General features: G+C 43.6%; 1 protein-coding gene across 18 annotated transcripts in view; it reads left to right on the plus strand.

The window, feature by feature from the left end:
- Window positions 1–23,785, plus strand: part of LOC118373995 (regulating synaptic membrane exocytosis protein 2-like) — a 257,928-nt gene that overhangs the window by 207,672 nt on the left and 26,471 nt on the right. For 12 of the 18 annotated variants that reach the window (XM_052494501.1, XM_052494502.1, XM_052494503.1 and 9 more), the window contains 2 exons: window positions 1,172–1,335; window positions 15,009–15,265. The exons of 4 other annotated variants lie outside the window; for them this stretch is intronic. In XM_052494501.1, coding sequence (XP_052350461.1) covers window positions 1,172–1,335; window positions 15,009–15,265 — 421 coding nt within the window. Of the gene's footprint in view, window positions 1–1,171; window positions 1,336–1,987; window positions 2,119–15,008; window positions 15,266–23,785 lie in introns of those variants that run through there. 2 more of the 18 variants (XM_052494516.1, XM_052494515.1) reach the window with 2 other exon arrangements.

Below are 23,785 nucleotides of genomic sequence, written 5' to 3' on the forward strand. Positions count from 1 at the left end.
TGTCATTGCCAACAAAGAGTATATAACAAAGTATTGAGATAAACTTTTGTTTTTGACCAAATACTTATTTTCCACCATAATTTGCAAATAAATTCATTAAAACAATGTGATTTTCTGGATTTTTTTCCCTTATCTTGTCTGTCATAGTTGAAGTGTACCTATGATGAAAATTACAGGCCTCTCTCATCTTTTTAAGTGGGAGAACTTGCACAATTGGTGGCTGACTAAATACTTTTTTGCCCCACTATACACTGAGTGTACAAAACATTATGACCACCATGACATAGACTGACCAGGTGAATCCAGGTGAAAGCTATGATTCCTTATTTATGTAGGTGACAGGTATCCTAGTGGTTAAGGTAGCTACGGTTGGGCAAGAAAGGTTGCTGGTTCAAATCCCCGCGTTGACAAGGTGATAAATATATCGATGAAGAGCTTTTTTTGTCTTAAAGGGGAAATGTTGTATTTTTTGGCAGTAGGCAGAGGGTGGTATAATTTGTTTGATTCTCTGTAGTAATGGTATGGGAGTATGGGCATCAAACAAACCAACAACATTTTCAGTCACCTCCTTGTCTGTGTGATAAAGGTTATTGTCAAGCCCTGCATGTTTTTTAGTTTTTTAAATCTAATGGAATGTAGCCTACATTGAACACCACACATTGGCTGTTACTGTAGACTGAATGATAGAACAGCTATTTGCATGTTAAACTGTTATGGGATGCATTTTCTCCACTGTTTTTAATGGTAGGTCACTCTGGTAGGCCTACATTATGATCAAATAGCCATAGTAGCCTACTTGACTGCTGTTAAAACTAACATCAAGCGGGTACAGCCTCAGTGTTCAAAGTAAACGTTCACTTGAAGTTGCACAGAATTTTCACAACGTTCAATTTTACACTCAGCAGACCTGAAATTTGCTCAGTGTCTAATTTTTTTTTAAGGAACATTGGCCAGCATCCTTGTGGAATGCTTTCGACACCTTGTAGAGTCCAACGGATTGAGGCTGTTCTGGGGGATAAAGGGGGGGTGCAACTCAATAATTAGGAAGGTGTCCTTAATGTTCTGTACAATAGGGGAAAAAAATAACAAAGGACAAAATAATTACAACAAAGTAGTATTTCCAAGTCTATTTTTAGTTGTGTGCTGAGTGGTGTGTGTTTCTCCTTTACAGAGGAGGGATGGTCAGCGGGGTTCAGACAACATGTCAGCCAAGTCTTCGGACAGTGATGTAAGCGACGTGTCCGCTGTGTCGAGAACCAGTAGTGCCTCTCGGTTCAGCAGCACGAGCTACATGTCTGTCCAATCAGAACGGCCGCGAGGAAAGCAGAAGATCAGGTAGGAAGCAGCAACACACCAAGGGGAGACAGAAGCCCTAGGTCCAACACCTCTGCCTTGCCAGGGATGGGCAAACCCCAAAGGCTGTGAAGCTTTCTTTCAACTAAAGTTGCCAAGTACAGACATTTTCCATAATGAAAAGAGTTTTCACTTGGTTTCACTTTAGGGGAAAATACACAGCTAGCATTGTGCTATTTCCCACTGTCCAGTGAGTTCAGGTTTGGCTCTGCCTAGGTGAAAATGGAGCTAAATGTTTGAACTCTACTGCTCCAGGTTGGGGTTTGCTCATAACTGGTAACTTATACCAGTGTGAAACGATGCTGTATGGTTTGTCTCGTGTTGAAACATAACTGAAACAGATATGCATGTTTTTTTGCTTTTAGTTTATTTGAGTTTTGCTGTTTTATGTATGTTCCATTTTTTTCTCATTGTTGACCTTATTTCTGCAGTTTGGTTTCACATACCTTTCTTTTGTTTCCTTTCTGCTTTGCATGCGCCGCGTTTGCGCTTCTGTTACGTCCGCATCTATTCCGAATCAAGGAACCAATCACGGGAAGGGGATGAACATTTGGGGGAGGTGCTGGAGGAAGAGGAAGTTGGGCGAGAGAAAGTGGGGGGGGGAGCGGGGGGTACACATAGAGGGCAGGGTAAACAGAGGGAAGGGGAGGAGGAGGCTAAAGAGGAAGGAGGTGAGAGGAGGACCACTGTAGTCACACAGAAGTCACAGGAGGAGGAGGATGAAGAGGAAATGCTGCGGAGGAGGTTCTCAGAGACTGACCTCAGGTAACTAGTTACCTAGTTCACCAGTCTGACCTCAATCTAACCTCAATCCAACCTCCGGTCAAACCTAACCTGATCTCAATCTAACCTCAATCCAACCTCAGGTCAAACCTAACCTGACCTCAATCTAACCTCAATCCAACCTCCGGTCAAACCTAACCTGATCTCAATCTAACCTCAATCCAACCTCAGGTCAAACCTAACCTGACCTCAATCTAACCTCAATCCAACCTCCGGTCAAACCTAACCTGACCTCAATCTAACCTCAATCCAACCTCAGGTCAAACCTAACCTGATCTCAATCCAACCTCAGGTCAAACCTAACCTGACCTCAATCTAACCTCAATCCAACCTCAGTTCAAACCTAACCTGACCTCAATCTAACCTCAATCCAACCTCAGGTCCAACCTAACCTGACCTCAATCTAACCTCAATCCAACCTCAGGTCAAACCTAGCCTGATCTCAATCTAACCTCAATCCAACCTCCGGTCAAACCTAACCTGACCTCAATCTAACCTCAATCCAACCTCAGGTCAAACCTAACCTGATCTCAATCTAACCTCAATCCAACCTCAGGTCAAACCTAACCTGACCTCAATCTAACCTCAGGTCAAACCTCAGGTCAAACCTAACCTGAGCTCAATCTAACCTCAATCCAACCTCAGTTCAAACCTAACCTGACCTCAATCTAACCTCAATCCAACCTCAGGTCCAACCTAACCTGACCTCAATCTAACCTCAATCCAACCTCAGGTCAAACCTAACCTGACCTCAATCTAACCTCAATCCAACCACAGGTCCAACCTAACCTGACCTCAATCTAACCTCAATCCAACTTCCGGTCAAACCTAACCTGATCTCAATCTAATCTCAATCCAACCTCAGGTCAAACCTAACCTGACCTCAATCCAACCACAGGTCAAACCTAACCTGATCTCAATCTAATCTCAATCAAACCTCAGGTCAAACCTAACCTGACCTCAATCTAACCTCAATCCAACCTTAGGTCAAACCTAACCTGACCTCAATCTAACCTCAATCCAACCTCAGGTCAAACCTAACCTGACCTCAATCTAACCTCAATCCAACCTCAGGTCAACCCTAACCTGACCTCAATCTAACCTCAATCCAACCACAGGTCAAACCTAACCTGACCTCAATCTAACCTCAATCCAACCACAGGTCAAACCTAACCTGACCTCAATCTAACCTCAATCCAACCTCAGGTCAAACCTAACCTGACCTCAATCTAACCTCAATCCAACCTCAGGTCAACCCTAACCTGACCTCAATCTAACCTCAATCCAACCACAGGTCAAACCTAACCTGACCTCAATCTAACCTCAATCCAACCTCCGGTCAAACCTAACCTGATCTGAATCTAACCTCAATCCAACCTCAGGTCAAACCTAACCTGACCTCAATCTAACCTCAATCCAACCTCAGGTCAAACCTAACCTGATCTCAATCCAACCTCAGGTCAAACCTAACCTGACCTCAATCTAACCTCAATCCAACCTCAGTTCAAACCTAACCTGACCTCAATCTAACCTCAATCCAACCTCAGGTCCAACCTAACCTGACCTCAATCTAACCTCAATCCAACCTCAGGTCAAACCTAGCCTGATCTCAATCTAACCTCAATCCAACCTCCGGTCAAACCTAACCTGACCTCAATCTAACCTCAATCCAACCTCAGGTCCAACCTAACCTGACCTCAATCTAACCTCAATCCAACCACAGGTCAAACCTAACCTGACCTCAATCTAACCTCAATCCAACCTCCGGTCAAACCTAACCTGATCTCAATCTAACCTCAATCCAACCTCAGGTCAAACCTAACCTGACCTCAATCTAACCTCAATCCAACCTCAGGTCAAACCTAACCTGATCTCAATCCAACCTCAGGTCAAACCTAACCTGACCTCAATCTAACCTCAATCCAACCTCAGTTCAAACCTAACCTGACCTCAATCTAACCTCAATCCAACCTCAGGTCCAACCTAACCTGACTCTCAACCTCAATCCAACCCTCAATCCAACCTCAATCTAAGGTCAAACCTAACCTGACCTCAATCTAACCTCAATCCAACCTCAGGTCAAACCTAACCTGACCTCAATCTAACCTCAATCCAACCTCCGGTCAAACCTAACCTTATCTCAATCTAACCTCAATCCAACCTCAGGTCAAACCTAACCTGGTCTCAATCTAACCTCAATCCAACCTCAGGTCAAACCTAACCTGACCTCAATCTAACCTCAGGTCAAACCTCAGGTCAAACCTAACCTGAGCTCAATCTAACCTCAATCCAACCTCAGTTCAAACCTAACCTGACCTCAATCTAACCTCAATCCAACCTCAGGTCCAACCTAACCTGACCTCAATCTAACCTCAATCCAACCTCAGGTCAAACCTAACCTGACCTCAATCTAACCTCAATCCAACCACAGGTCCAACCTAACCTGACCTCAATCTAACCTCAATCCAACTTCCGGTCAAACCTAACCTGATCTCAATCTAATCTCAATCCAACCTCAGGTCAAACCTAACCTGACCTCAATCCAACCACAGGTCAAACCTAACCTGATCTCAATCTAATCTCAATCAAACCTCAGGTCAAACCTAACCTGACCTCAATCTAACCTCAATCCAACCTTAGGTCAAACCTAACCTGACCTCAATCTAACCTCAATCCAACCTCAGGTCAAACCTAACCTGACCTCAATCTAACCTCAATCCAACCTCAGGTCAACCCTAACCTGATCTCAATCTAACCTCAATCCAACCACAGGTCAAACCTAACCTGACCTCAATCTAACCTCAATCCAACCACAGGTCAAACCTAACCTGACCTCAATCTAACCTCAATCCAACCACAGGTCAAACCTAACCTGACCTCAATCTAACCTCAATCCAACCACAGGTCAAACCTAACCTGACCTCAATCTAACCTCAATCCAACCACAGGTCAAACCTAACCTGACATCAATCTAACCTCAATCCAACCACAGGTCAAACCTAACCTGACCTCAATCTAACCTCAATCCAACCACAGGTCCAACCTAACCTGACCTCAATCTAACCTCAATCCAACCACAGGTCAAGCCTGACCTCAAACAAACCTCAATCTCTCAATCTAACATGAATCTTACATCAATCCATTATTTATGTTATTATTTATGTGGAATGCCAGTTATCATGTTCCCATAATGTTTTACATGATACATTTATATTACAGACATGACAGTTGTTTTGTTTCAACAGGGAGGATAGTCCTCATAACAGAGGCTGTTAAAATATGTCAAGATTAGAACAAATAGATTTGGAACCCTGTGAGTTCTTCTCGGCAGTAGGCTAACAGATTAGTTTAGCTGTCTAATAAGATGTAATCAGTGTTACATTGCATTCACAGCAGGAACTAAGAGCTTCTTGCAAACAGACTATATTTTTAGTCCGGTTTTGAAAAAACACATCAAGCTAAATGCTCAGATCTTATTAAGTAAAGTGCTACCGATGTGGACACACACACAAAGTTATGTTACACTAGGCTGTAGTCAGTCAGTTGCTAAATCACTTGTTTGTCTGTACCTCTCAGTGTTTGGTCAGTATGATGTCCTTTTCCTTGCCTGTGGCTGGCTCTATGTGCTTGTAAACCCAGCTGACCCTGACCCCCTGACCCCATAACCCAGTCCACAACTACTGTTGTCCTCTGGCCTTCAACTACAACTCTCTTCAACTTTCTTCAACTCTCTTCAACCCTGGCTGTTAATGCTTTCAGCTGCTCTCTTTGTAATCACGTTGAATGTCTGTGCAGTACCTCGTACGATCACTGAAAACCTGTGAGGTTGATGGTAATAGTAATGTTCTGGGTAGAGGTACAGTAAAAGCCTGTGTTGCCCTTTCAAACTAGTACTCCAGTGACACAGCATCAGAGAGCATGGACTGGATAATGAGTCTCTTTGTAAATGAAAAGACAGAGAGCATGGACTGGATAAGGAGTCTCTTTGTAAATGAAAAGACAGAGAGCATGGACCGGATAAGGAGTCTCTTTGTAAATGAAAAGACAGAGAGCATGGACCGGATAAGGAGTCTCTTTGTAAATGAATAGACAGAGAGCATGGACTGGATAATGAGTCTCCTTGTGAATGAAAAGCAGATGGATGGAGAGCTGGAGAGCACAGTGTTCAGATGAAGTGTTTTTCCTCATGCTGCTGTGTACCTTTCATTTACTCCGTTATTGTGTGCTCCAAGGTAATGCTTTCAACCAGCCTTATTATGGAGATCTTAACACAATACAAGAGATAATCCCAGACAGATAGATAGAGAGACAGAGAGGAGCACAGACAGACAGACAGAGAGACAGAGAGGAGCACAGACAGACAGACAGAGAGACAGAGAGGAGCACAGACAGACAGACAGACAGACAGACAGACAGACAGACAGACAGACAGACAGACAGACAGACACTATTTGAGTGGCTTTTCCGCTCGATTGGCTTAACAATGTGATAAATAAGAGGTGAGATGAACAAGGCTAACTAGAGTACTACATGGACAGTTTTCTAATAGAATGAATGATGTTCACATTTGGCAATACAAGGGCATTGTATATAAACCCAACCCTCTTCAATAACTCAATAAGGATAGTGAATAGCTACAGTGGCCATCGATTGCTCAGGGACATGCAATACAGGCATCATTCTAAGTTTTTCCTTTTTTATTTACTTGTATTTTTTATACCTTTACTTAACTAGTTAGACCAGTTGAGAACAAGTTCTCATTTACAACTGCGACCTGGCCAAGATAAAGCAAAGCAATGTGACAAAAACAACACAGAGTTACACATGGGATCAACAGATGTACAGTCAGTAACACAATAGAAAATCTGTATACAGTGTGCGCAAACGTAGTAAGGTTAGGGAGGTGAGGCAATAAATAGAGGCGAGATAATTACAATTCAGCATTAACACTGGAGTGATAGATGTGCAGATGATGATGTGCAAGTAGAGATACTGGGGTGCAAAAGAGCAAAAAAACAATATGGAGATGAAGTGGGGATACGGGGATACGGGTACAGTGATCGGTAAGCTTAGAGGGTTTTGTGCTGGGAAACGGTTATTATGTTCATAGTCCAATCTCAAGATCAGTGTTACATGTCTCCTCTCAGTTCAGTTGATGTGTTTAATGATTTGCAGAAAGGAGATAAAGATAACCTTTTTACCACACGCATGTAATCACATGACAAAAGAGATACATAAATGGAGGTTTATTGTAAAGTGTATAATACAACACAAGCTCTTTTGTGATGCGCTTTGCACCAATGCATGCACACACAAACACACACAGACACACCTGAACTAAGCTAAGGGGACTAGACGGTTGCCAGGGAAGTCCAGGAAGTGAACTAAGCTAAGGGGACTAGACAGTTGCCAGGGGTGTCCAGGAAGTGAACTAAGCTAAGGGTACTAGACGGTTGCCAGGGGTGTCCAGGAAGTGAACTAAGCTAAGGGGACTAGACGGTTGCCAGGGGTGTCCAGGAAGTGAACTAAGCTAAGGGGACTAAACGGTTGCCAGGGGTGTCCAGGAAGTGAACTAAGCTAAGGGGACTAGACGGTTGCCAGGGGTGTCCAGGAAGTGAACTAAGCTAAGGGGACTAGACTGTTGCCAGGGGTGTCCAGGAAGTGAACTGAGCTAAGGGGACTAGACGGTTGCCAGGGGTGTCCAGGAAGTGAACTAAGCTAAGGGGACTAGACGGTTGCCAGGGGTGTCCAGGAAGTGAACTAAGCTAAGGGGACTAGACGGTTGCCAGGGGTGTCTAGGAAGTGAACTTAGCTAAGGGGACTAGACGGTTGCCATGGGTGTCCAGGAAGTGAACTAAGCTAAGGGGACTAAACGGTTGCCAGGGGTGTCCAGGAAGTTAGGAGCTTTCCATCAGTACATTTAAATACACACACCTCTTTCTTCTCCATTTAATCCATTATTGTTACCTTGGTAACTGCTCATTCTTGTGAGTTAAAGTAAAGACTAATACATTGAAGGACAAATCTGTCTTTAACAATAAGTTAGAGTTGCACCCCCTCGAAGATGGATAAACAACTCTACACTTAAACTCAAGGGAAGCTGTACAGAGAAATGATGAAACAAAGCATATCTCAGTATACCCTGTTCTTATTCCCCATAAGCCTCCCTGAACACCTCAGTCACTCAACGTTGAGACTCAGCCGTCTATCTGTGTCTGTGGCTCATGTAGATAGGAGGAGAGGAGGACGCATGCAAACGCTCTGACCTGGAGCACGGTTTCCATAGAAACCAATTATTTCTGCATCACCTCAGTTTTAGCGCCAGTCTTTCTGCAAGAGTATCTAGATCCCACAGTAGAGGCTGCTGAGGAGGGGAGAGGGGAGAAAGACAAGGTTTGTCTTTCCTGAGATGACCATATCTGACATCCATCATTCATCAACCGGTTGTTGAGTTCAGTGACTGAAGTTATTTACAGTTATCTTGAATTAGTATTAATCATTTGAAAAGCTGTTTTGAGAAAAAAATTATCCTTTCAATAATATGTTTAAACTTCAGTTCAAGCATTTTCATGCTTTTGTTAAAGTATTTTCGTCTAAATCAAAAATGTGCAGAGGTTGTGCTATTTTTACCTAAGAATAGACCTACATTGAACATGCATTAAAATGCTGCTCAGCGCCTCGGATAGGAGCCAACGAGACTAAATCCTGTTGGCCTGTGAACACACAGAAATACTTGTGCAGCTCTTGTTTTAGCTGAGGGAACATCTTGGCCTAGATGAAAATGAAAGACACAGCAACAATCTGCATGACAAGGAAGGAACACAGTGTTGGTTTGTTCAGTTAGCTGGGGTTGAAACCAGTCCCTCCAGTCTCTGGAGAGGCTCAGTGTTCCAAGCTGCCTAGCACTGTGGACAGGCCCTGACACAAGACTCAGCCATGAGCTAAGGAGGAGGAGGATGTGGGGGTGGGAGAGGAGTGGGGGGAGGGAGAGAGGGAGGAGGAGTGGTAGAAGGCCATCCATAACATTAGATGGGAGATTTTGGTATATTTTTGAGGCAAGCTATAGCTCTCATAGACCATCCCCTGAACTGAGGACTCAGATAAACTGCAGCCATGTATAGCCTTGTTGAAGGTCTGCCTGTCTGGCATGTAGGATGAAGACAGGCAATAGAAATGCTGCTTAGGAATCATATTGATCTCACATAAATATTTCACTATGTGTAAGAGCAGCCCACAACTTCACTGTTGTCATTTTGTGTCAGTAGATTAAACAACACCACCATAGTGGAGATAAAAAGCACATGTGAAAATGGCAATTAAAACCCACTGCGTTTGTTGCCCTTGAAGTCACTTCTTCAAGGGTTCCGAGGTGCTTTATTGGAGACTAATCCTCGATGTAATCCACGACAGAGCAGCTCTCACTAACACCACTTACTATCATAAACAATGGGCTTTATGAGGTGTGCTTGTAATTTCCATCTGAGCTACTTAACAACCCTTACCCTCCTCTAGTGAGACTTTAGGCAGTGCAAACCATGACCATGCAAAACAACACAGGGTGGCAAAGTTAAACAAGGCTGTATTCCAGTAGAGCATTCCAGATTTTAATTTTGAAGAGAAGATTTTCCTCTGATATGTTTTTAGCTAGTTACAATTAGTATTCTATTGCAACAGGTAACTCCTACATTCACCTGTTGGCAAACTAATGAATAATACAAATTCAGAGAGGAGCTGACAGCCTAGGAAGCGTGGATAAATGCTCAGTCATCTCTGCTGAGTTCATGGAAGAAGTGGAGAGAGAATAGTGTAGGCGAGATCTCATTCACCTCCTCTCTGACTGGCCACATGCATCCACTGAGCTCAATAGAAAACGTTTTGCTGGCAAGGTACTGCATTCAGACTGAGATGAATGCGGGTTAGGCCTGAGAACTTTCCAGAAGTAGTATCATGGTGTACTTTGTCAGTATTATAACAGCAGTTACATTTGAAGTCAGAAGTTTACACACACCTTAGCCAAATACATTTAAACTCAGTTGTTCACAATTCCTGTCATTTAATCCTAGTAAAAATTCCTTGTATTAGGTCTGTTAGGATCACCACTTTATTTTAAGAATGTGAAATGTCAGAATAATAGTAGAGAATTATTTATTTCAGCTTTTATTTCTTTCATCACATTCCTAGTGGCTCAGAAGTTTACATACACTCAATTAGTATTTGGTAGCATTGCCTTTAAATTGTTTAACTTGGGTCAAAAGTTTTGGGTAGCCTTCCACAAGCTTCCCGCAATAAGTTGGGTGAATTTAGGCCCATTCCTCCTGACAGAGCTGGTGTAGCGGAGTCAGGTTTGTAGACCTCCTTGCTCACACACGCTTTCTCAGTTCTGGCCACAAATTTTCTATAGGATTGAGGTCAGGGCTTTGTGATGGCCACTCCAATACCTTGACTTTGTTGTCCTTAAGCCATTTTGCCACAACTTTGGAAGTATGCGGGAGTATGCTAGTATGTATGGAAGACCCATTTGCGACCAAGCTTTAACTTCCTGACTGATGTCTTGAGATGTTGCTTCAATATATCCACATCATTTTCCATCCTCATCTATTTTGTGAAGTTCACTAGTCCCTCCTGCAGCAAAGCAACCCCACAACATGATGCTGCCACCCCCGTGCTTCACGGTTGGGATGGCGTTCTTCGGCTTGCAAGCCTCCCCCTTTTTCCTCCAAACATAACGATGGTTATTATGGCCAAACAGTTTTATTTTGATTTCATCAGTCCAGAGGACATTTCTCCAAAAAGTACGATCTTTGTCCCCATGTGCAGTTGCAAACCGTAGTCTGGCTTTTTTATGGCAGTTTTGGAGCAGTGGCATCTTCCTTGCTGAGCAACCTTTCAGGTTATGTCGATATAGTACTCGTTTTACTGTGGATATAGATACTTTTGTACCCGTTTCCTCCAGCATCTTCACAAGGTCCTTTGCTGTTGTTCTGGGATTGATTTGCACTTTTCGCACCAAAGTACGTTCATCTCTAGGAGACAGAACGCGTCTCCTTCCTAATATATAATAATAATATATGCCATTTAGCAGACGCTTTTATCCAAAGCGACTTACAGTCATGTGTGCATACATTCTACGTATGGGTGGTCCCGGGGATCGAACCCACTACCCTGGCATTACAAGCGCCATGCTCTACCAACTGAGCTACAGAAGGACCACTTGAGCGGTATGACAGCTGTGTGGTCTCATGGTGTTTATACTTGCATACTATTGTTTGTACAGATGAACGTGGTACCTTCAGGCATTTGGAAATTTCTCCCAAGGATGAACCAGACTTGTGAAGGTCTACAATTCTTCTTCTGAGGTCTTGGCTGATTTCTTTTGATTTTCCCATGATGTCAAGCAACAAGGCACTGAGTTTGAAGGTAGGCCTTGAAATACATCCACAGGTACACCTCCAATTGACTCAAATTATGTCAATTAGCCTATCAGAAGATTCTAACGCCATGACATCATTTTCTGGAATTTTCCAAGCTGTTTAAAGGCACAGTCAATTTAGTGTATGTAAACTTCTGACCCACTGGAATTGTGATGCAGTGAATTATAAGTGAAATAATCTGTCTGTAAACAATTGTTGGAAAAATGACTTGTGTCATGCACAAAGTAGATGTCCTAACCGACTTGCCAAATCTATAGTTTATTAACAAGAGATTTGTGTAGTGGTTGAAAAACGAGTTTTAATGATTCCAACCTAAGTGTATGTAAACGTCCGACTTCAACTGTATTTTGCGAAATACTTTAAACAGACAATCAACCTTTTGAAGATCAGTGTGTTTCACAGAGTTCCATTCTGACCTTCTGACCTCTCAGAGATGATCATGGAGATGAGAGGTGGAGAGAGGAAAAATTATCTCTGTACATGACACCTCTAACTCCGTCATCTATGTCACACTGGCCCTTCTAATGACTGTGTGTGCCACCTGAGGTCAGACAGAACAGGGCCACCTGCCAAGAGATCACCTGGCTGACCTCCCTGCCAGAGGAGAGCACCAACTCACCTAATGAGTCTATTAGCAAGGTCTCTCTCTCTACTTTCTCTCTCCTTTCTCTCTCTCGTTCTCTCTCTTTTGTTGTCTCTCTTTCTGTGTCTCTCTCTGTCTCTCTCTCTCCTTTATCCCTCTCCTTTCTCCCTCTCTCTTTTTTCCCTCTTTCTCCTTTCTCACTATTTCTCTCTATTTTATCCCTATCTCTCTTTCCTTTCTCCCTCTCTCTCTTTTCTCCATCTCTCTCTCTCTCTTTTCTCCCACTCTCTCTCATTTCTCTCTCTCTCTTTTCTCCCAAACTGTCTCTCTTTTCTCTCTCTCTCTTTTCTCCATTTCAATTTAAGGTGCTTTATTGACATCATGTTTACATTGCCAAAGACAATGAAATAGATCTCTACAAAAGTTCCAAAATACTTTCTCATATTTTGTCCCCTCTCTCCTTTCTCCCCTCTCTCTATTTTCTCCTCTCTCTCTCCTTTCTCCCTATCTCTCTCTTTTCTCTCTCCTCTCTCTCTCTCTTTCTCTCTCTCTCTCTCTCTCTCTCTCTCTCTCTCTTGTCTCTCTCTCTCTCTCTCTCTCTCTCTCTCTCTCTCTCTCTCTTTCTCTCTCTCTCTCTCTCTCTCTCTCTCTCATTCTCTCTCATTTGTCTCTCTCTGTCTGTCTCTCTCTGTCTCTCTCTCTCTCTCTCTCTCTCTCTCTCTCTCTCTCTCTCTCTCTCTCTCTCTCTCTCTCTCTCTCTCTCTCTCTCTCTCTCTCTCTCTCTCTCTCTCTCTCTCTCTCTCTCTCTCTCTCTCCTTTCTCCCTCTCTACTTTCTCTCTCGTTTCTCTCTCTCTGGTTCTCTCTCTTTTGTTGTCTCTCTGTCCCTCTCTCTCCTCTCTCTCTTTCTCGTTCTCTCTCTTGTGTTGTCTCTCTCTGTCTCTCTCTCTCCTTTCTCCCTCTCTCTCTCTTTTCTCCCTCGTTCTCCTTTCTCCCTATCTCTCTCCTTTCACTCTGTTCTCTCTCTCTCATTCTCTCTCATTGTCTCTCTCTCTCTCTCTCTCTCTCTCTCTCTCTCTCTCTCTCTCTCTCTCTCTCTCTCTCTCTCTCTCTCTCTCTCTCTCTCTCTCTCTCTCTCTCTCTCTCTCTCTCTCTCTCTCTCTCTCTCTCTCTCTTAATAAACTAATGAGTGTGCAGAGACGGGGATCGCTTACTTCTCACTTGCATACGCCTCTCTCCCTCAGAACACTGAGCTAATACAGTGAGCTTATGGGCTGATTGATTTCTGAGGAGCTTTAAGTCTTACATGTGTAGTGCTGGGTGATAGAAACTCATAGTTAAACAGAGTAATCCATAGTTAGTGAATTGTAGCATGTATTATAGATAATTTTTTGAAAATAACTAATGTGGGCTATATGATAGGAGGATAAAATAATCATTTAGATGTACAGTATTCACTGTGCCTCTTTCAGTTCAGTATCTACAGGCGATTAGGACGAACCCAGTGGACGTGTTCAGTTCATACAGAAGCAGAATCATCCCTTCACTGAGTGAGGATACATGAGCCCTATATAACCAACTTCAGAGCAAGTACGGGAAGTAGCCTATGGAACAGCTTCCTACTGAATAGAGAACTAAACGCCACAGACGTGAGAGGAGGAGAGGAGCCTAATTGAAATAACTGAAGAAGCAATTGTCAAAGAGCATAGATTTTTGATCCTATTGACTCTTCTTAAAATCGTCTGGATGAGACAATTGAGTGTTATAGGTCAGCCGCAGTTTTAGATGGCTCCTGTCCTCGGGCGGCTCTTTACCACGTCTTTATACTAATTTATGCTCATTAGGACTTAAAACCCATGGCACGGGGTATCATTTGTCTCTCATACTTTAAACCCAGGACTGCGAGACAAAATGAGACCTTCATTTCGACACCTATTTCCTTTCAAGCAGACAAAGAACATGTATTTTTTTGAATAATTTCTCACCCGTATTTTAAGCGTGCTCATGAATCAGGGTCAAACTTCACATCTTTTCTTTGATCAATTGAATCCTGAGGAGAATAAATAAGAACAGATGGCCAGTCAGAATGAATAGCTCATCTGATGCCGGGGATAAAAAGTAGAAAGACCAGAATTTAGAGCTTTAGAATTAAGATGTCTTATTTCTTAAAAAGGTGAAGGATATTTCTATTGTTCAAACAATATGACTGTTTCATTTTAGATGGTTGAAGGAGGAACAAGGTGTCACAGGCTTCTACTGTACCTCTCTGCATGTTAGTTGAATTCACTTTTCATTTTTGACTGTTTTGTATATTTACTCATTTGACAATGATCACAAAATCAGTAAAGCAGCCATATTAATGTATCAATCAACCAGCTACCCATCCAGTGCATGACCCATCTGTGGGATGTTTAGCCAGAGGACCTTGAGCCCTGTCTCTAAACCTATTCCCTAAGTCCTAGACTACTGTAGCTGAATCCTGTCCTTGTCTCCTCTCGTCCCCTGTCTCCTCCCCGGTCTCGTTTTCTCATCTCCCCTGTCTCCTCTGTCTCCTCTTCTCTCCTCCTCTGTCTCCACCCCTGTCTCCTCTGCCTCTTTTCTTCATCTCCTACCTCCTCTCCTCTACCTCCTCTTCCTCTCCTCCCCCTCTCCTCTATCCTGTCTGTCCTGGCCTGCCCCTGTCTCCTACCTCCTGTCCTCTACCTCCTCTTCCTCTCCCTCTCCTACTCCTCTATCCTGTCTGTCCTGGCCTGCCCCTGTCTCCTACCTCCTGTCCTCTACCTCCTCTTCCTCTCCCTCTCCTACTCCTCTATCCTGTCTGTCCTGGCCTGCCCCTGTAATGGTGGTGCGTGGCTGACAGTGACTTTACGTCCAAAATGAAAAACAGGCAGTTGGGCACGTCGTCAGGGAGTATGAACATGACCAAGAGCACAAGCATCGGTGGAGACATGTGCAACCTGGAGAAGACGGACGGCAGCCAATCGGACACAGGCGTGGGCATGGTAGGCGGGGACGGGGACGGGGACAAGAAGAGACGCTCCAGTATTGGTGCCAAAATGGCGGCAGTGGTTGGCCTCTCGCGGAAAAGCAGGAGTACCTCTCAGCTCAGCCAAACAGGTAGGCGTGCCTGAGTCACTTGGGATATATATGCCTCTGTCCTTCCCTCTGTTCTCTGATGTACTGTACTATAACACTGTCTGTGTATCATGTCTTTCTGCCTCTCTCTCTTTCCATGAATGTCATGTGATACCTCAGTTCTTTCCTTTTCCTCCAGTTTGCATATCTTTCTGTCTGCAGGAGTTCTGGATCCAGAGCTAGAAGGATGTCTAGGATGGCATGAATGTGTTTTATCCTCGTCACTTCTCTCTTCCTCCTAGACGATGACAATCCTACTGTCGAGACATTTTCCTTACTTTCCTGAAACCCTTTATGATTATTGTTCTTTGCAGGAACAACGCTGTCCAAGAAAACAACATGCAGACCATTGCAACAGATTGTTAATGGTTGTTAATGGATTGTTAATGATGTGTACGTGATGTTCAAATCATGGTTCTCGTGTGTTTTCCTATTCCTTTTGTTGATTTTCGATACTGTAGTTTTGCCGTTCCATTTATGTTTCACGAGGCAGAGAGGAGGCTTCAGCCACATACTTTCTCTTTCTGTTCTCAGTCACGTTTTGAAGATGCTCTATACTCTAAGGGCCTCGGTATCACGTAGCACTCTGGGTCTATTCATAGACTGACTGGTGGAGACGCAGCCGGTGGGAGAGAAACATTTTACATTTGATTTCATTTGTGTCACAATGTTTGTCATGAATACTCAAAGGAGAACCTCTTGTCATAGGTGTATCAGAACAGTATGAACTGATTATCATTGGATCGAGAGAGAGAGAGAGAGAGAGAGAGAGAGAGAGAGAGAGAGAGAGAGAGAGAGAGAGAGAGAGAGAGAGAGAGAGAGAGAGAGAGAGAGAGAGAGAGAGAGAGAGAGAGAGAGAGAGAGAGAGAGAGAGAGAGAGAGAGAGAGAGAAAGCAATAGAGAGCAAGAGAGAGAACGATAGCGAGGAAGAGAGAGATAATGATGAAAACAGTCAAACCACCTAGCACTGTGAGGCTAGAAGGTAACACATTGTTGTAGCCTCTCAATGAAAAAACTAGGCCAATTGAATGTACTCCTTATGAAGGAAAGGACTGGTAAAGGCCATTATTGCTGTGATTTACACCAATAGATGACCTGAAAATGTAAATTATCATACGTTATTTTCATAACACGTTCCTCAGTTAATATCACACAAAGCAAAGCCCACCAACATAATGTTGGTTATTTTTACATGGACTTCTGTTATTTCGAGAGAGTGGAACTTGAATGTGACAATAAAGTGCTGCAGGCAGGCAGGCGGGTGCATGGGTGGGTTGTCTTGGTCACGGGTTGTCCCTGATTGAGGTCTGGTCCATCTGTAGGAAGGTCAGCTTCAATAATTCCCAAGGTCCTGAGAGGTGACGCTCTGCTGTCTCAAGAGGTCACTTGTTCACACCTTAAATGGCCTTTTTATGTCATCAAATTCTGTCTCTCAAATTGCGCCCTATTCACTATATGCAGGTCAAACATAGTGCACGATGGAGGGAGTAGGGTGCCATTTGGGACGCAGCCACGGTCTGGGTTGATTATGGTCAATGATCACTCCTCCCTTCTTCATCAGTCGTGTCCACTGAGGGTTGAACGTAAAGGGAGGTGCGGAATGATTGTGTGTGTGTGTGTGTGTGTGTGTGTGTGTGTGTGTGTGTGTGTGTGTGTGTGTGTGTGTGTGTGTGTGTGTGTGTGTGTGTGTGTGTGTATGTGTGCGTTACTCACGTGGCGCTGCCTTACCCCTCCAACCCATGATTTGACAGGCATATGACATGACAGTCTTATTTCTTTGTAGTTTTAGTCATTCCTTCTTATTTCATGGTTGCACCACAGCACATCATTCTGTCATAGTTGCACCACAGCACATCATTCTGTCATGGTTTCACCACAGCGCATCATTCTGTCATGGTTGCACCACAGCACATCATTCTGTCATGGTTGCACCACAGCACATCATTCTGTCATGGTTGCACCACAGCACATCATTCTGTCATGGTTGCACCACAGCACATCATTATGTCATGGTTTCACCACAGCACATCATTCTGTCATGGTTTCACCACAACACATCATTCTGTCATGGTTTCACCACAGCACATCATTCTGTCATGGTTGCACCACAGCACATCATTCTGTCATGGTTGCACCACAGCACATCATTCTGTCATGGTTGCACCACAGCACATCATTCTGTCATGGTTTCACCACAACACATCATTCTGTCATGGTTGCACCACAGCACATCATTCTGTCATGGTTGCACCACAGCACATCATTCTGTCATGGTTTCACCACAGCACATCATTCTGTAATGGTTGCACCACAGCGCATCATTCATTCTGGTTGGGATGGTGTTCTTCGGTTTGCAAGCCTCCCCCTTTTTCCTCCAAACATAACGATGGTCGTTGTTTCATCAGACCAGAGGACATTTCTCCAAAAAGTACAATCTTTATCCCTATGTGCAGTTGCAAATCGTAGTCTGGCTTTTTTATGGAGGTTCTGGAGCAGTGGTTTCTTCCTTGCTGAGCGGCCTTTCAGGTTATGTCGATATAGGACTCGTTTTACTGTGGATTCCTCCAGCATCTTCACACTGTCTTTTGCTGTTGTTCTGGGATTGATTTGCACTTTTCTCACCAAAATATGTTCATCTCTAAGAGACAGAACACGTCTCCTTCTTGAGCGGTATGACGGCTGTGTGGTCCCGTGGTGTTTATACTTGCGTACTGTTGTTTGTACAGTGGTACCTTCAGGCATTTGAACATTTCTCCCAAGGATGAACCAGACTTGTGGAGGTCTACAATTTTTCTTCCGAGGTCTTGGCTGATTTCTTTAGACTTTCCTATGATGTCAAGCAACGAAGCACTGAGTTTGAAGGTAGGCCTTGAAATGCACCCACAGGTACACCTCCAATTGACTCAAATTATGTCAATTAGCCTATCAGAAGCTTCTAAAGCCATGACATAATTTTCTGGAATTTTCCAAGCTGTTTAAAGGCACAGTCAATTTAGTGTATGTAAACTTCTGACCCACTGGAATTGTGATACAGTGAATTATAAGTGAAAGAATCTGTCTGTAAACAATTGTTGGAAAAATGACTTGTGTCATGTACAAAGTACGTCCTAACCAACTTGCCAAAACTAGTTTGTTCACAAGAAATTTGTCAGGGTCCAATCTAAGTGTATGTAAACGTCCGACTTCAACTGTATATATATACAGTGGGGAGAACATGTATTTGATACACTGCCGATTTTGCAGGTTTTCCTACTTATAAAGCATGTAGAGCTCTGTATTTTTTTAATCATTAGTACACTTCAACTGTGAGGGACAGAATTTAAAACAAAAATCCAGAAAATCACATTGTATGATTTTTAAGTAATTCATTTGCATTTTATTGCATGACATAAGTATTTGATCACCTACCAATCAGTAAGAATTCCGGCTCTCACAGACCTGTTAGTTTTTCTTTAAGAATCCCCCCCCTGTTCTCCACTCATTACCTGTATTAACTGCACCTGTTTGAACTCGTTACCTGTATAAAAGACGCCTGTCCACACACTCAATCAAACAGACTCTAACCTCTCCACAATGGCCAAGACCAGAGAGCTGTGTAAGGACATCAGGGGTAAAATTGTAGACCTGCACAAGGCTGGGATGGGCTACAGGACAATAGGCAAGCAGCTTGGTCAGAAGGCAACAGCTGTTGGCGCAATTATTAGAAAATGGAATTAGTTCAAGATGACGGTCAATCACCCTCGGTCTGGGGCTCCATGCAAGATCTCACCTCGTGGGGCATCAATGATCATGAGGAAGGTGAGGGATCAGCCCAGAACTACACGTCAGGACCTGGTCAAGGACCTGAAGAGAGCTGGGACCACAGTCTCAAAGATAACCATTAGTAACACACTACGCCGTCATGGATTAAAATCCTGCAGCGCACGTAATGTCCCCCTGCTCAAGCCAGCACATCTCCAGCCCCTTCTGAAGTTTGCCAATGACCATCTGTATGATCCAGAGGAGGAATGGGAGAAGGTCATGTGGTCTGATGAGACAAAAATAGAGCTTTTTGGTCTAAACTCCACTCACTATGTTAGGAAGAAGAAGGATGAGTACAACCCCAGGAACACCATCCCAACCGTGAAGCATGGAGGTGGAAACATCATTCTTTGGGATTCTTTTCTGCAAAGGGGACAGGACGACTGCACCGTATTGAGGGGAGGATGGATGGGGCCATGTATCGCGAGATCTTGGCCAACAACCTCCTTCCCTCAGTAAGAGCATTGGAGATGGGTCGTGGCTGGGTCTTCCAGCATGACAACGACCCGAAACACACAGCCAGGGCAACTAAGGAGTGGCTCCGTAAGAAGCATCTCAAGGTCCTGGAGTGGCCTAGCTAGTCTCCAGACTTGAACCCAATTGAAAATCTTTGGAGGGAGCTGAAAGTCCGTATTGCCCAGCGACAGCCCTGAAACCTGAAGGATCTGGAGAAGGTCTGTTTGGAGGAGTGGGCCAAAATCCCTGCTGCAGTATTTGCAAACCTGGTCAAGAACTACAGGAAATCTATGATCTCTGTAATTGCAAACAAAGGTTTCTGTACCAAATATTAAGTTCTGCTTTTCTGATGTATCAAATACTTATGTCATGCAATAAAATGCTAATTAATTACTTAAAATTCATACAATGTGATTTTCTGGATTTTTGTGTCAGATTCCGTCTCTCACAGTTGAAGTGTACCTATGATAAAAATGACAGACCTTTACATGCTTTGCAAGTAGGAAAACCTGCAAAATCGGCAGTGTATCAAATACTTGTTCTCCCCACTGTATATATAGCTATATATATATACTGTATATATATAATATTGTCATGTTTTTGTACAAGTCAGGCAGGCCTATCCATATCAAGATTTTGCTGCAAAATACACACACACACACACACACACACACACACACACACACACACACACACACACACACACACACACACACACACACACACACACACACACACACATCCCCCTTCAGCTTGAATCTTAAGAGCATATCAATATTTCACTCAATGCTTTTAGGTGCATCAGCGTGAGTATGTCTGTGTGTCCGTCTCTCAAATCTTTGTCCTGGTTCTGATCCAACCAATGGATGGAGACTCTGCCATGTTGCAAGCCACTGCAATGTACTCTCTCTCTCTCTCTTTGGCCTACTTTGTTGTTGATTTACCCAGAGGCCCTGACCGCCGACTTAAGGGGCACATTCAAAGGATGGATGGATTTAAGGGGTTATTGTAGATGTTCTATCTGTAGCCATGTGGATGGGATTGGAGCCGGTTGGCCACATAGAGTCTGACTGACAGACACGTACAGGGGTTGTTCCCAATTGTGCATCAAGAGGTCATGTGCAAAGAAACATGCACACACACACACTTTGTTCCTTTCATTATTTTATTCGAAGATGATGGTATTTGTTCTTACTTAAAATAGCACCGTGTAACAGATGTGAAGTTCTCGTGTTGACGTTTGGATATTTCTGCTGAAGGGACTGTCTTACTGTACCAGGCATGTAATGTATTGACCTTGTTCTTCGCTATTCTGCTGTGAATTCAAGGTTACCATAAGGTTGAGGGGTCAATGTGGATTCTAGAAGTTTGTTAGCTTGAACTTAATGGTGTAATTCATCTGGTTGTGATAGCTGCTTCATAGGGCTGAGGTTTTTCTGTATGTGTGTGCGTGCGCTTGTGTGTGTGTGTGTGTGTGTGTGTGTGTGTGTGTGTGTGTGTGTGTGTGTGTGTGTGTGTGTGTGTGTGTGCGTGTGCATACACTTGTGTGTGTGTACATGTGCGTGTATGTGTCAGCGTGGCGTTATTCATGACCAAGCTGAAACACAGAGTTGATTTGTAAAGTTTGATTGTTTCAGACTTCATTCAGCAGTCTGGTAATTACACTCTAGCCTCGGTGGAGAAGACTCTAAATCCCTATACATCCTCCTCCCCCAAAACTGCTGTTATCAAATCTGCCTCAGCAGAAAAAAACACACTTTAGTGCCTCAAATTCTGCAAGCCATTGGAAAATGTGTTGCTGTGTCTATTGCCTTATGCAATGTTTCAAACGTACCGATATTGTAACTAATAAAATGTGATGTGTTCAAATAGGACAGGTAGGGTAATAAACATGATGTCCTAAACTTCCCCAATCTGTCATATTTACTATCTAAGCATCTTTCTAGGCAAGTTGTCATCAAACATTGTGTTGATAAAGATAGTTACAGTTACAGAATTGTGTTGCAATCTTGTGACCTCAACGACACTTCAGTTAACCTGCTTCAGGAGATGATTAATATGCATTCTGGCTCAGAATCATCTGCATGTTGCTATTGTACTTTCTTCAGGTCATGTGCGAGAGCAACATTGCAAGATTAAAGAAATTGCATCAAATGGTTGTTTTATGCAACAGACTAGAGGGTTCTTATAACTCTATTGTGTCTGTGTGAACTGAAAGTGGGCCTCTGGGAGATTTAACACTGACAGGAGATGTCTTTGGGTGATACCGCATTCCAGAGCATGAGTTAATGTTTCTGTACTGGGGTACTAGGGGGAGATGGCTCCAGTATGGAGTTGGGGGCCAGACCCTGATCTCTACATAATGAGGACTGTTGTTACAGCAGATACTGTCTGCTGTGAATTATAAGCATCTTTCATACAAATCTTGACCTTGTGACCCATTCCATACATCTGTTGTTTGTCATGTAGACTGAAGGAGGATGGACTTTGCTATAAAATGCTGTGGCTCCAACCAGCTGGTTGAGTTCTCAGTGATCACCTGCAAGGGTGATTACGGACCAGCTCCATTACTGCAATAATTAAATGTGGTCTTCTGTAGCTCAGTTGGTAGAGCATGGCGCTTGTAACGCCAGGGTAGTGGGTTTGATTCCCGGGACCACCCATACGTAGAATGTATGCACACGTAAGTCGCTTTGGATAAAAGCGTCTGCTAAATGGCATATATTATTATATTATTATTATTATATTATTAAATAATAAAGTTTGATTGTTTTGAAGAAATCTAAGTCTCTCCTTTTGATTACAATAATTCCACCACACAGGTCAGATTGTAAGACATCTATTATACATGTATGATTGAACTAGTCCTTATTGTCTTGCAGCACAAATAGTAGTATTGTCCCAAGCCCTCCCTGGGTTGTCTCTCTGTGCTGTTCTGTTAACACTCTGAGTCCTGATAAAGTCTGTCTGGGAAGTAGCAGAGCCTTTCTCCAGTCTGAATTTACTGATGGTTCAGTTGGTGTTCAGGTAGAGCTGACATGCCAGAGATTTTATATCTCATTCTTTTGGAGAAGCATTAGAGAGAAAGAGACAAACAGATGTAGTCCAAAATGCATTGTGTACATACCAGCATCACCACTTATAGTTGAGCTAATTGAGTCCAGAGGAGGATAATTAATCTTCTTCTAATCTGGGTTGCAGTCTTTACACACACACACACACACACACACACACACACACACACACACACACACACACACACACACACACACACACACACACACACACACACACACACACACACACACACACACACACACACACACACACACACACACACACACACACACACACACACACACACACACACACACACACACACACACACACACACACACACACACACACTCACTCAAATACCACACACATGGAGCATCTCTGCTCCCATGTAGCCTACACTACACTGCGGCTGCTGCTATAAAGGCTGCTGCTATAACGACTGCTGCTATAAAGGCTGCTGCTATAACGACTGCTGCTATAACGGCTGGTGCTATAACGACTGCTGCTATAACGACTGCTGCTATAACGACTGCTGCTATAACGACTGCTGCTATAACGGCTGGTGCTATAACGACTGCTGCTATAACGACTGCTGCTATAACGACTGCTGCTATAACGGCTGCTGCTATAACGACTGCTGCTATAACGACTGCTGCTATAACGGCTGGTGCTATAACGACTGGTGCTATAACGGCTGGTGCTATAACGACTGCTGCTATAACGACTGCTGCTATAACGGCTGCTGCTATAACGACTGCTGCTATAACGACTGCTGCTATAACGGCTGGTGCTATAACGACTGCTGCTATAACGACTGCTGCTATAACGGCTGCTGCTATAACGACTGCTGCTATAACGACTGCTGCTATAACGACTGCTGCTATAACGACTGCTGCTATAACGGCTGCTGCTATAACGGCTGCTGCTATAACGACTGCTGCTATAACGACTGCTGCTATAACGACTGCTGCTATAACGACTGCTGCTATAACGGCTGCTGCTATAACGACTGCTGCTATAACGACTGCTGCTATAACGACTGCTGCTATAACGACTGCTGCTATAACGGCTGCTGCTATAACGGCTGCTGCTATAACGACTGCTGCTATAACGACTGCTGCTATAACGACTGCTGCTATAACGGCTGCTGCTATAACGGCTGGTGCTATAACGGCTGCTGCTATA

The sequence above is a fragment of the Oncorhynchus keta genome, chromosome 34 (assembly GCF_023373465.1).
Source record: "Oncorhynchus keta strain PuntledgeMale-10-30-2019 chromosome 34, Oket_V2, whole genome shotgun sequence".
Taxonomy (NCBI): Eukaryota; Metazoa; Chordata; class Actinopteri; order Salmoniformes; family Salmonidae; genus Oncorhynchus; species Oncorhynchus keta.